The sequence below is a fragment of the Quercus suber genome, unplaced genomic scaffold (assembly GCF_002906115.3).
Source record: "Quercus suber isolate HL8 unplaced genomic scaffold, Cork oak 2.0 scaffold_35, whole genome shotgun sequence".
NCBI classification, from domain to species: Eukaryota; Viridiplantae; Streptophyta; class Magnoliopsida; order Fagales; family Fagaceae; genus Quercus; species Quercus suber.
The window spans coordinates 1490928-1505124 of record NW_027069500.1 but is presented as its reverse complement, the minus strand read 5'-3'; the positions used below and the strand labels follow the sequence as shown (position 1 = coordinate 1505124).

Below are 14197 nucleotides of genomic sequence, written 5' to 3'. Positions count from 1 at the left end.
AATTGCACTTATAAAAATGTTGTAGACATATCATTTCTCTTGCAGAGAGATACTACGTCTATAACAATTTTACAACATTTTTACAACAAATCATAGGTAATTAGTTGTTATTGGTTCAAATTTAAAACTAACTCTAAGATTACTTTTTTGCTCCAACAATAACAACAAGTGACAATCTGCCACTTAGAATATGTTGTAAAAATATTGTAGACATATCATTTCTCTTGCATTTATATATAAATATGCACTTTCACTGCAGCCTATAATAAAAGATATTCCTTTAGCTTTTTGTAAGTATTAAGATATTCATGTTAGGGCTTTCATTGGAAATATGCTGTCCTCCACAGCTCTCTCTTTTATTGTTATGTGTGTCTGTAATGGTACAACAACAATTTCACTTCCACCTCCCCCACAAATAAATTCTGATTACTTTTCCCTGTTTCAGTAAGGATCCTAACAGTGCTAGGCCTTTTGAAGGGCTTAAAATAGTTGACGTTGGTTGTGCCGGTGGAATTCTCTCAGAGGTATTCTTACAATATTTTGAATGCTAACATGTCTATTTTGGTTGCACATCCTTGGTCTGTTGAACTTGAAGGTTAATTTTAGTAATTTGCATTGAAACAGCAAATTTAGGTCAATTGTCAAACTGCAATTTTATCAAAGTTTAATTGTGATTTTTAAAATTGTGTTTTCAAAAGGCATATTTTAAAATTGCTATTTATTTTTATGGAAAAAAAAAAAAAACACACACACACACATTTTTCAAATATCTAGTCTATTAGTACTTGCTTTAGTCTTTAACTGAACTAATTTGTAACCCCATGCACATGCATAAATACACATAAAAATATACAACAAGATGCATAATATAATTCTTATATATATATATATAATTTAAATATTATTGATAGTCATTTTTATATTTTTTAACTCATTAAAAAATTTTGTAAGAATATTATTAAGTATAAAATGTAAATTGTCTATGTTTATTTATTTATTATTGTGAAGCACTTTTTTTTTTTTTTTTTTACAATTCATTTATTCTAGACTCTTTAGTTTTATTTATTTATTATTGTGAAGCACTTTTTTTTTTTTTTTTTTACAATTCATTTATTCTAGACTCTTTAGTTTTTGTACTTAATAATTCATTTGAATGAATATTTATAAAGTGGTCCCACATTTGATTCTAAAATTAAGAAATAAAACTCTTTAAGAATAAATATTTAGAACACATGGGGCAAAATTGAAATTCTAATTTGAAATTCTCATTGAATTTATGTAATTCATTTTGTACATACATATACGCACTAAAATAATGTCTAAATGCTTTATTGAATATAATTAATGTCATGGTTAAGAAAATCACTTGTATTGCAAGATTAATCTTCTAAGTGAATTCATATTAACTTGAATAATCTTCTTTCAGATCTTAGGATATAAGAAAATGGCTCATATTTTCATCTTAATGATTAGGATGAAATAAGAAGAGTATATTTACAAATAGGTTCTTGTGTACCTTTTAGCCATGATTTCCCAACCAAAAAAGATAAAAATAGTGGAGCATTGCATCTATTTAATCTTGATTGGTTTAAAAAATACAAAAATTGGTTGGAACATATTTTGTTTATATTGTTATTTATTTAAATAAGATGTTGATAATTGAATAGGAGATTAGTAGAAATCGATTATGCATATTGAAAAAGATGTAATTAATAACATTGATAATGAAACTATTACACAATGATTTCAAAATATGAAAACTGTAAAATGAAAAATTTTATACTTTTTTTTTTTTTTTGTGCGATGTCAATATATTCATATTTTATTTTTATTAATTTTAAAAAAATTTAAGTTCAAGTTTTACTTTTATTAATTTAAAAAAAAAAATTAAGTTTAAGTTTTATTTTTATTATTATTTTTTTAAAATTTAAGTTTCTCAACGAACACCATGAAAAAAATTGATAGTGCCACCACTGCTTGTAATAAAAGTTGCATTATCTCTAGCATTATTCATGATAAAATAATGGCCCATATAAAAATCAATATTTGCCGTCAATGTGTTGGATCTACCCATCATTATTTGTATGAACAAGTACAAAAATTTCATCAAATCCCCCCCACCAAAACCAAAACAAAAAACCAAAAAAGAAGGAAGAGAACAAACTAGGAAAATTATAATGGTATATTCTTATCTATTGGCAGTTTTTTGTACCAAAAGCAATGAAATTTACCCTAATATCATCAGATAGAGACCATCTTCCAGTCAAGGGGCTGTAAACAAATCCAGCCATTTCCCTGACCTGCAAAAAGCCAACCAGACAGCAGACAAGCTTTACTAAAATGTGCAGAGGTTAGTAACGCTAAAATATGAGGCAGATATTCATGAAACATCATGAACATATTTTACTCACAGTGATATTGGCACGTTGAAGGATCAGGACTAGTTCTTCAGGAGTGAGAAAACTTGACCATTCATGTGTACCTTTAGGAAGCTGTAAAATATTAAGTTTATCAAAATAGTGCCAATAGGTGCGAAATCCAGAATTTAAATACAAATAACTTGATCAGTTAACTAAGGTATTAAACCAATGTATATTGAAAGCGTTTGACTGTACTAACAATTTCATAAGGTAACCACAGTTCCAAGGTAACCCAAGTAGCATCTCAAACTTTTACAGATAGTCTACGTGAAATGTTTCTGCTGCATTAGAAAAACATGCTTCATAGTTTTCTTAGCCTTATTTTTGAAAAACCAAATTACATGAAATTCATGATAATCTGATAGACTATCAATTCTAGCTAAAAATTATCTACTTTTCCGTTTGCAAGTGGAGTTCACCTCCAGATTTGACTAATTGAAATTGTATCAATTGTTGCTGTGAAGGCAATGAAAATGGAACAATCTAAATTCCATGGGCATTGTAACATTCCTTAATAGTATGGATCAATTCTAACTTAATCTAGATCAAACTGAATAGTGGATGACCTCAGCAGACCCATAGATGAGAACGCTTTGTATGAAAATATTCAAATCTTTAGAAGAAAAGATTCATTTAATTGAATCATCCACATTACGCTCATATGTATCGAGTTCTTGTCATCTAGAATACAATTAAAAATATCAATGTGAACCAACTTGCTAAAAACAAAACCTCAACTGTTTAAGGAAAACAAACTTGTTGCCAAGTATAAAGAACCAGTTTACCACTATGGCATGTATCCTGTAGTATAATTTAAGGATAACACCTATTTCTGAAATAGATAATCAACATATATAGAGATCAAGGTGGATCTCAAATAGACACAAGTAAATTTCAAAGCATGTCACCAAGTTTCAAAATAAGGCATATCCAGCAGTGCAAGAGGTGCTACATAGATAATCAAGAAGCTATATTAAGCTGTAGAATGATGGAAATAACTGTACCCAATGGAGGAGGTACTCTGCTGCAACAATGGCAGCTGCATATGATCTCATAGAACGGTTAATTGTTGAAATTATAGTAGCTCCATCAGGAACAGTTAATGCTGCCAGAGACTTGCAGAATTCAGCAGGATTTGCTACGTGCTCAATTACCTTAAGTAAAATTCCAATTGCAAACAAATTGGATATGGTCAAAAATAGGTAACACATAACTTAAAAACAGTTTGAATACACTCTAGAGAAGCATGAAGAAAAGTGCACTGAGAAAAACCCAAAGTTTTGGGAACACCATTATATTTATACCTTTGTTAAACCTTTCCATTAATCATCACAAATATACCTTCAATTTCAATTTCATAGGTGGGTACTCATATAATCTTTAGCGGAAATCTAAATTTATCTTGCATAATTTATGTATAACTGTCTTGTATTTACAGAGGACTTCCAAACTCAAGGGATCCAATTTGATAATGCAGGAGCATTGAATCATGTTACAAGGCTATATGTATCAAGTACTATCAACTATTAAGGTTAGTACCATGGAGTATCTCAAAATGTAGCATATATAGTCTTTGAAGAGTCGCCAATGAGCTATAGCTTAACTGGCACTTCTTCCTCCCATAATAATGAGATGGTGGATAAGGCCTTGGGATCAAGACCCATTAGGTGTGTGAGTAACTTACCAATCAAGGGGTTGAAGAGTCTTTTTCCAGAAACTTTTCCATCCAATGGTAAAATTTCAGATTTGCATTCTTACTTTCTTGAATCCCAGAAATCCTATTGCATGGTCCAAAAAAAGAAAAAAAGAGATAGATCTTAAATCCTCTTGCAATTTGTTTAAAGTATTCTATTGCTTTATTCTTTGATCACCTTTAATAACTTGAATCCTAGCATAATAGTCTTTCAAAAGGTCTTGAGAGAAGACTTAACAACAAAAAATTTCTTATGAGAGGACTTTGCCATCTAATATTAAAATCTCATTTTTGTATTTTTAAATCTCTTGAACCCAGCAACTCATGAATTTTGAGTTTCAAGTTTCAACTTCAATACTCTTGTATGCTCATCATGATAAGTAAATGAAGGGAAGAAATCCAAGATTATATGCAAAACCAGAAATAAATGGATATCAACCAATCATTTGGCCATATCATAACTATAGCAGGGCAAATATATGGTAGAAGTATACATAATATGCAATATCACTTAAATGTTTCAAAAAGAAGCAAATGTGCTAGGTAAAACGAACTTGATTTTAGATCCAACATAAAAAAAGTAAGACAATTACATAGGGTATCTGTAAGCAGTATGAATAACAAACTACATAATAATATTTATACATACAAGCATGTGTACATATATACAAAAGAATGAGAGAGAGAAAGAGAGAGCATACTTCTAGAGCAATCACAGCATCAAACTTCCTGTCTTCCTCTACTAGCTTTTCTGTCCAAAAATCAATTCAGAAAAACTTTATAACAGACTGCAATAATATGACACAACAAAACAATGTCAATTATGTTACTTAGTCTATGTCACATAGCCACTTAGTCCCACTTGAAAAGGGATGTAACCATCCATTGTAAAAGATGCCACAGCTTACAGTAGAGAAGCAATGCAATTTGAATGCTCCATGGGAATGACATTACCATAAAGCCTGTCCTACAGAGGTAGTAAACAAGATTGGCACATACCAGCTGTTGTGCAACAGTACTCAATAGTTGAAGTCATTGGATCCAAATCCTGCGTGTTAACAAATTTCCATGTTAAAGTCTATACAATCTAGAAGAACAAAACAAATGTAATCCTTGAAAACCCAAATTGCAATTTATTAAGATTTTTCTCATTGATGAACTATACATTTTAACCAAGTTGTTAAGATCTCCAAAAGTTATTTCTGTTAGCAATTAGCAATCCAAGAATTAATTAGGAAATTATTGGAAATAATTCAGAAATACTTTATCATAATATATTCTGCTCAGAAGAATTCAAGAATATACAACAAGAAAAAAGAAGCAAAGAGAGAGAGAGAAGGTAGCACCAAAAGATAGTTCCGAACGTTATAGAATAATCATTCAAGATATTCTCAATCCACTAAAAAAATTTCATACACCATTTAAAATACCAAAAAACAAAAAAGGCCATAAGCTTCAAGAAAATATAGATTTAGAATCTGGGATGACAAGCTGACCTCAATTAGTTGGGAATTAAGGGTTAAAAATATTGAAAAATCTTTACTAGTCATCTTTGGCCCACATAAGTACAAAAAATACAGTGGATTATAAGAGATTGTTGCAAAAATTGGAAACCATGTTTACATTGTCAAATAATTTCAGAATTTGTGCATATTGCGATGTCAAAAAAATACCATACACAAATATTTCCAAAAAAGAAAAGTCCTGGAATAAACCTCCAATAACTTGCCACTCTGGCAGCTAAAATGAAAAAGGTAGCCTCTCCTAAAAAATTTACAATTTAGCTAAATACTTAATATCTAACTCTACCGTAACTACCTCCCACAGGCCCCCAGAAATTAGTTTCTAATAGGTGAACTATTCTCTTTCTCTCTCTTTGATCAATTATGAAATGCCAACGCATCAGTGAGTGATTTGGTGCTTTCCAAATTCATGTCCACCTATGGGCATGAAAGTCAGCTAACATTTGGCGATTTGGATGGAAGATTTAAAGGGAAAAAGATCCAAAACAAATCTGAACAAAGTCCTAACATAAGAGAATGCTAAAGAGCTATCCCCAGAGAGGAAACACTAATATTCAATGATTTGATACTTTTCAAATCCAATTCCAATCTAAGATATCACATTTTACATAAGAGAATGACCATACAGCATGAATGCACGCAATCTTGATATTTTTCTCCACAGCATCAACTCCTGTTACAGTAGCTCCCATTCGAGCTAATGGCTGAACAAGCAAGAGAAGAGAGTAAATATGAGATGTAGACTACATCTAATTTTAATATATATATATAGCAGAAATCTAATGCCACTGTATACAAACGCAAGTAATGTAAGGCAGCATAATATGCATTGACTAGTACAATTACATTTGCATTCCAATTGTGTCTACTTTCTGATTGCAGTGGTGAATACATCCAGATATAGGTTGCATGGAAACATGATGGCATATGATTGAAGGACAACATGATGGCCTAGGTATAGAGTGCATGGAAAAGAAAATTCTTCAAGCCAATTTCAAGTACTAGGTATTTTGAAGCTTTGTTATAGGGAGTAGAGTGTAAAATTCCAACTTGGACTCTCGAAGACCTGACACTCACACACATTCATATTCTTCTATCTCTCTCTCTTCTTCTTCTTTTTTTTTTCTTTANTTGATCACCTTTAATAACTTGAATCCTAGCATAATAGTCTTTCAAAAGGTCTTGAGAGAAGACTTAACAACAAAAAATTTCTTATGAGAGGACTTTGCCATCTAATATTAAAATCTCATTTTTGTATTTTTAATTCTCTTGAACCCAGCAACTCATGAATTTTGAGTTTCAAGTTTCAACTTCAATACTCTTGTATGCTCATCATGATAATAAATGAAGGGAAGAATCCAAGATTATATGCAAAACCAGAAATAAATGGATATCAACCAATCATTTGGCCATATCATAACTATAGCAGGGCAAATATATGGTAGAAGTATACATAATATGCAATATCACTTAAATGTTTCAAAAAGAAGCAAATGTGCTAGGTAAAACGAACTTGATTTTAGATCCAACATAAAAAAAGTAAGACAATTACATAGGGTATCTGTAAGCAGTATGAATAACAACTACATAATAATATTTATACATACAAGCATGTGTACATATATAAAAAGAATGAGAGAGAGAAAGAGAGAGCATACTTCTAGAGCAATCACAGCATCAAACTTCCTGTTTTCCTCTACTAGCTTTTCTGTCCAAAAATCAATTCAGAAAAACTTTATACAGACTGCAATAATATGACACAACAAAACAATGTCAATTATGTTACTTAGTCTATGTCACATAGCCACTTAGTCCCACTTGAAAAGGGATGTAACCATCCATTGTAAAAGATGCCACAGCTTACAGTAAGAGAGCAATGCAATTTGAATGCTCCTGGGAATGACATTACCATAAAGCTTGTCCTACAGAGGTAGTAAACAAGATTGGCACATACCAGCTGTTGTGCAACAGTACTCAATAGTTGAAGTCATGGATCCAAATCCTGCGTGTTAACAAATTTCCATGTTAAAGTCTATACAATCTAGAAGAACAAAACAAATGTAATCCTTGAAAACCCAAATTGCAATTTATTAAATTTTTCTCATTGATGAACTATACATTTTAACCAAGTTGTTAAGATCTCCAAAAGTTATTTCTGTTAGCAATTAGCAATCCAAGAATTAATAGGAAATTATTGGAAATAATTCAGAAATACTTTATCATAATATATTCTGCTCAGAAGAATTCAAGAATATACAACAAGAAAAAAGAAGAAAGAGAGAGAGAGAAGGTAGCACCAAAAGATAGTTCCGAACGTTATAGAATAATCATTCAAGATATTCTCAATCCACTAAAAAAATTTCATACACCATTTAAAATACCAAAAAACAAAAAAAGGCCATAAGCTTCAAGAAAATATAGATTTAGAATCTGGGATGACAAGCTGACCTCAATTAGTTGGGAATTAAGGGTTAAAAATATTGAAAAATCTTTACTAGTCATCTTTGGCCCACATAAGTACAAAAAATACAGTGGATTATAAGAGATTGTTGCAAAAATTGGAAACCATGTTTACATTGTCAAATAATTTCAGAATTTGTGCATATTGCGATGTCAAAAAAATACCATACACAAATATTTCCAAAAAGAAAAGCCTGGAATAAACCTCCAATAACTTGCCACTCTGGCAGCTAAATGAAAAAGGTAGCCTCTCCTAAAAAATTACAATTTAGCTAAATACTTAATATCTAACTCTACCGTAACTACCTCCCACAGGCCCCCAGAAATAGTTTCTAAAGGTGAACTATTCTCTTTCTCTCTCTTTGATCAATTATGAAATGCCAACGCATCAGTGAGTGATTTGGTGCTTTCCAATTCATGTCCACCTATGGGCATGAAAGTCAGCTAACATTTGGCGATTTGGATGGAAGATTTAAAGGGAAAAAGATCCAAAACAAATCTGAACAAAGTCCTAACATAAGAGAATGCTAAAGAGCTATCCCCAGAGAGGAAACCTAATATTCAATGATTTGATACTTTTCAAATCCAATTCCAATCTAAGATATCACATTTTACATAGAGAATGACCATACAGCATGAATGCCGCAATCTTGATATTTTTCTCCACAGCATCAACTCCTGTTACAGTAGCTCCCATTCGAGCTAATGGCTGAACAAGCAGAGAAGAGAGTAATATGAGGTGAAGACTACATCTAATTTTAATATATATATATAGCAGAAATCTAATGCCACTTATACAAAGCAAGTATGTAAGGCAGCATAATATGCATAACTAGTACAATTACATTTGCATTCCAATTGTGTCTACTTTCTGATTGCAGTGGTGAATACATCCAGATATAGGTTGCATGGAAACATGATGGCATTGATTGAAGGACAACATGATGGCCTAGGTATAGAGTGCATGGAAAAGAAAATTCTTCAAGCAATTTCAAGTACTAGGTATTTTGAAGCTTTGTTATAGGGAGTAGAGTGTAAAATTCCAACTTGGACTCTCGAATGACCTTGACTTACATCACACACATTCATATTCTTCTATCTCTCTCTCTTTTCTTCTTTTTTTTTTTTTTTGTGTGTTGTGGGGGGGGGGGGGGGGGGTTGTTGAGGCTAATTATGAAATATAGGAATAGATCTTAAAAAAACTTTAGGGCCTTGACATATGGTTATTTTAAATAGGCCTTATCCATAATTTCTTCTGAGATGATACTGGTAGCTAACACGGATGTGCAACCAAATAGACATGTTAGCATTCAAAATATTGTAAGAATACCTCTGAGAGAATTCCACCGCCACAACCAACATCAACAATTTTAAGCCCTTCAAAAGGCCTAGCACTGTTAGGATCCTTACTGAAACAAGGAAAACTAATCAGAATTTATTTGTGGGGGAGGTGGAAGTGAAATTGTTGTTGTACCATTACATACAAACATAACAATAAAAGAGAGAGCTGTGGAGGACAGCATATTTCCAATGAAAGCCCTAGCATGAATATCTTAATACTTATAAAAAGCTAAAGGACAATCTTTTATTATAGGCTGCAGTGAAAGTGCATACTCATAGATAAGTGCAATTTACATGCTAGATGAAACTAAAATGACAACTATCAGCGTCAGATTCTATGGTCTGGTTTTTTATAAATGTCCTAATAAGGGTCATTTACTTTATCTAGTCTAGTCATATACAGTCCTAACAAGGGTCGCTATATTCTTATCCAAATGTAGGACTTAAGAATAAAACATAGAGATATAATAGGAAAATTAAAACAGAAAAAAGAATTAACTAAATTCCTCTCTCAGAAACCCTAGTCCAATTAAAAGAAGGTGAGAGATTTGCGAAAAGAAGGGGTGAAAAAAGGGCTAGAAAAGAACAAAGACATGATGAAGAGAGAAAGACAATAAGAGCTGATTGAACTAATGCAGTATCTCCAGGTTTCCAATAACTAAAATTGTAAATTATCAAAAGCCCAATGGCATATGTTCTCTACATATTTAAAACCCTCTGCCCCTCACTTATAAGATAAATTTAACTCCCACATCAGTCACCATTTAAACAACAATTTGCAGGGTAACCACATTGTATTCCCAAATTTAAACTGCAGCTTAATAAGCAATCATACAACTAGCAAGACAAGTACTTGATGAACCTAATCCATTAGGCCTACCTAAATATGAGAATAGAGAGGCGAGGAATACCCAATGAACTACAACAACAACAAAAACTTAGTCCCAAAACTTTTAGTGTCGGCAATAAATCCTCAACAGACTAATCAGGGTCGACTACATAAATCTCCACCATTCTATTCTATCAAAAATCATACTTCCTACAACCTCCTTAATAAACATGTTCCTTTTATATCACTTTGACTAGTGTTATTTTAAGCTAGATGCACCAACACTTCATTTGGAGTGCCGTAGCCATGAAGTAACGGTATCCTATCTATTTTATCATGTTATAATTTTTCAAAAATTGCCTGTGTCGCCATATTGTACCATACTGTGTCCGTGCATCCTAGATTTTAAGTCTTCCTCTACCTCTAAGAATACCCAATGAACTACAAAACCCAATATAAAACCAATAATTTATATTTCCAACAGAAACTTGGTGGAGTAAAAAAATTATATACATAATACATGTAATGTAAAGCAGAAAAATTTACCCGAAATGTCGACAAAGCGTGGAGCGAATGAAAGCAAGTCTTGTAGGATTCATCACATGCAATGGCTTAAATGGCCCTTCAGAATCCCACCTATTCATAACACCGAAGCTAAGTTAATTCAAAATTTCAAGTTGAAATTTCTTTCATTTTCCTCTTCTTCTTTTTTTTTCTCACCAACCAAACAAAGGATTAAAAAAAAAAAAGAGGAAATAAAAAGGCTGACCAGGTTCCGGCAATGGAGGCAAATTTAGCGAGCTCGAGGTCTTTCAAAGAGGAAGCTCGTTGGAATCCTCCAGTAGAGGAAGAAGAAGAGGCATTGGAGAAGAGTCTATAGCTGAAGCTGAGGGGAGCTCGGTTAGGGTTAGAGAAGTGAGGAGAGCGAAAGTGGTTATTGATGGAGATGGAGGAGCTTAGGGCTCGTAGATGGCTATGCCTGACGAGCTTAGAAGCCATGTTTGAATGAAGCTTAATGACCGACCAAAACAAACACAACAAGGAATGAATTTTGGTTTTGGGGAAGAAAACTCAAGTAGGAATCGCCATGGGCTAGGCCAAAATTATTACAAAGGGCAGGCTTTTAAAGCACCAACAAAATCACTTTATCTATTTTAACTCTTCGCATCCCACAGCCACTAGATCTATAATTTTAGTTATTTGATTAAAATAATACAAAAAAAAATCGTTAGAATAATAATAAAAACTTTCACAGCAAACTTTAGTAACCAATCACAACCACCTCCACCATCAACCACAATCACACCCACCACCACCACCACCAGTTCACAGCGGGGAAAAAAAAAACCCACCAACCCAAATCCCCAATCTTTTTCCTCAACCCAAACCAAAAAAAATCACCAAACCACAACAAAATCCACCTCCACCATCGCGACACAACCAAACCTCAACCACCATCACAGTAGCCTCAAGCTCAACCAAAAAACTAGCAACCAATTGAAGGAAAAAAAAAAAAAAAAAAAAAAAACCCAGAAATCTCACCCTCAAGATACCCAAGCCAAGAGCACACAATTAGAAATCTTAAAACCCAGACATGCAATCCAAAGAGACCCACACAGCAACCACACACCACGACCCCAGCAACCCAGCGGCGGAGTGGAGGTGAGGGAAGAAGAGCACTAACCGTTTCGGAACTGAGACCACCCACAAACCATTTCGGCACCGAACCCAACCACGATCGGCGATCATGGGTCTTGGTGTTTGAGACGGAGAAAGATTGAGAGAGAGAGTAGAGGAAAAATGAGATAGCAGAGAGATAGGGGCGAAGAACAAAGAGATAAATCGGCGTTGTCGGCGCTGGGCAGGGGCTTAGGTCGGCGGCAAGTGGAGATGAAGAGTGTGAGGACCGCCGAGGGGAGAGAGAAGCAACGGGTAGGAATGGGGAAGGAGGAGAAAGGGAAAAAAAAAATATATATATATATATATATATATTCTAACCAACTATGTGAACACCAAATAAAATAATATATTCTTTAGATGTACACGTAGCTAAGGACAGGGGTGTGCAGAAAACTCACTTACTCGTCAAATCTGACCGGACCCGTCAGGATGGGTTGGTTTTTAGGGATTGGTGGATTGGGTTAGGTTACAAAAAAAAAATTTATAACGGGTCGAGTTAAGTTTGAGTCATAAAATTACAAACCTGCCCAAACTGATCCGACCCACCATATTTAATATATATTTAAAATATATTATATATTTAATAATTTTTTTTTAAAACTAGTTGTAGGGCACTTATACATATATTTAAATATATATTATATATTTAATAATTTAAAAAAAAAACCAGCTGTAGAGCAACACTTCCTCAATTCCTCCTACTAATANGGATTGGTGGATTGGGTTAGGTTACAAGAAAAAAATTTATAACGGGTCGAGTTAAGTTTGAGTCATAAAATTACAAACCTGCCCAAACTGATCCGACCCACCATATTTAATATATATTTAAAATATATTATATATTTAATAATTTTTTTTAAAACTAGTTGTAGGGCACTTATACATATATTTAAATATATATTATATATTTAATAATTTAAAAAAAAAACCAGCTGTAGAGCAACACTTCCTCAATTCCTCCTACTAATACTTTAATATTATATATATATATATATATTATATAATTAATAAATTTTTTAAAATAACCAGCTCTTCCTATTCTATATAAAAACCAATTAGTTCACACAAACCTTAGTAAATTTAAGCTACACTTGGTGTAGCTCCACAAGAGTTACACTTTTTATACATCGTAGATTTCTAAGAAATCTAATAGTTAGAAAATCATTATAATCAATGTCATATTTAAAATTAATTGCTTTCCATATTAGCTAACCTAATTAATTTAAGAGAATATTATATTATTATATTATTAGCTAACATTTCATTTGGAGTGTCGTAGCCATGAAGTAACTGTATCCTATCTATTTTATCATGTTATAATTTTTCAAAAATTGCCGTGTCGCCATATTGTACCATACTGTGTCCATGCATCCTAGATTTTAAGTCTTCCTCTACCTCTAAGATTACCCAATGAACTACAAAACCCAATATAAAACCAATAATTTATATTTCCAACAAAAACTTGGTGGAGTAAAAAATTATATACATAATACATGTAATGTAAAGCAGAAAAATTTACCCGAAATGTCACAAAGAGTGGAGCAATGAAAGCAAGTCTTGTAGGATTCATCACATGCAATGGCTTAAATGGCCCTTTAGAATCCCACCTATTCATAACACCGAAGCTAAGTTAATTCAAAATTTCAAGTTGAAATTTCTTTCATTCATTCTCCTCTTCTTCTCCTTTTTCTCACCAACCAAACAGAGGATTTAAAAAAAAAAAAAAAAGAAAAAAAAAAAGAAAAGAAAAAAAAAGAGAGAGGAAATAAAAAGGCTAACCAGGTTTCGGCAATGGAGGCGAATTTAGCGAGCTCGAGGTCTTTCAAAGAGGGAGCTCATTGGAATCCTCCAATAGAGGAAGAAGAAGAGGCATTGGAGAAGAGCCTATAGCTGAAGCTGAAGGGAGCTCGGTTAGGGTTAGGGTTAGAAAAGTGAGGAGAGCGAAAGTGGTTGTTGATGGAGATGGCAGAGCTTAGGGCTCGAAGATGGCTATGCCTGACAAGCTTAGAAGCCATGTTTGAATGAAGCTTGATGACCAACCAAAACAAACAAACAAATAACAAGGAATGAATTTTGGTTTCGGGGAAGAAAACTCAAGTAGGAATCGCCATGGGCTGGGCCTAAATTATTACAAAGGGTAGGCTTTTAGAGCATTCACAACAATGGAGCTAAAAATTTAGAGATTTGTGAGTAAAATATGTTCATGATGTTTCATGAATATCTGCCTCATGTTTTAGCATTACTAACCTCT

At 32.9% G+C, this 14197-nt stretch overlaps 1 protein-coding gene across 2 annotated transcripts; it reads right to left on the bottom strand.

The window, feature by feature from the left end:
• Positions 1-1977: 1977 nt before the first annotated feature.
• LOC112025445 (ubiquinone biosynthesis O-methyltransferase, mitochondrial) lies at positions 1978-12210 on the bottom strand. 2 transcript variants are annotated; one of them, XM_065770722.1, is made up of 9 exons: positions 11036-12210; positions 10813-10902; positions 9427-9505; positions 6263-6340; positions 5113-5161; positions 4815-4864; positions 3425-3574; positions 2412-2492; positions 1978-2300 (listed from the first exon to the last, which is right to left on the bottom strand). In XM_065770722.1, exons 1-9 carry the CDS (start codon positions 11263-11265, stop codon positions 2193-2195), a joined length of 915 nt encoding a protein of 304 aa, XP_065626794.1. In that variant the 5' UTR covers positions 11266-12210; the 3' UTR covers positions 1978-2192. The 2 variants fall into 2 exon arrangements, with proteins under 2 accessions (XP_065626794.1, XP_065626795.1); XM_065770723.1 differs by having other exon boundaries at positions 11951-12208.
• Between the last annotated feature and the right edge of the window lie 1987 nt (positions 12211-14197).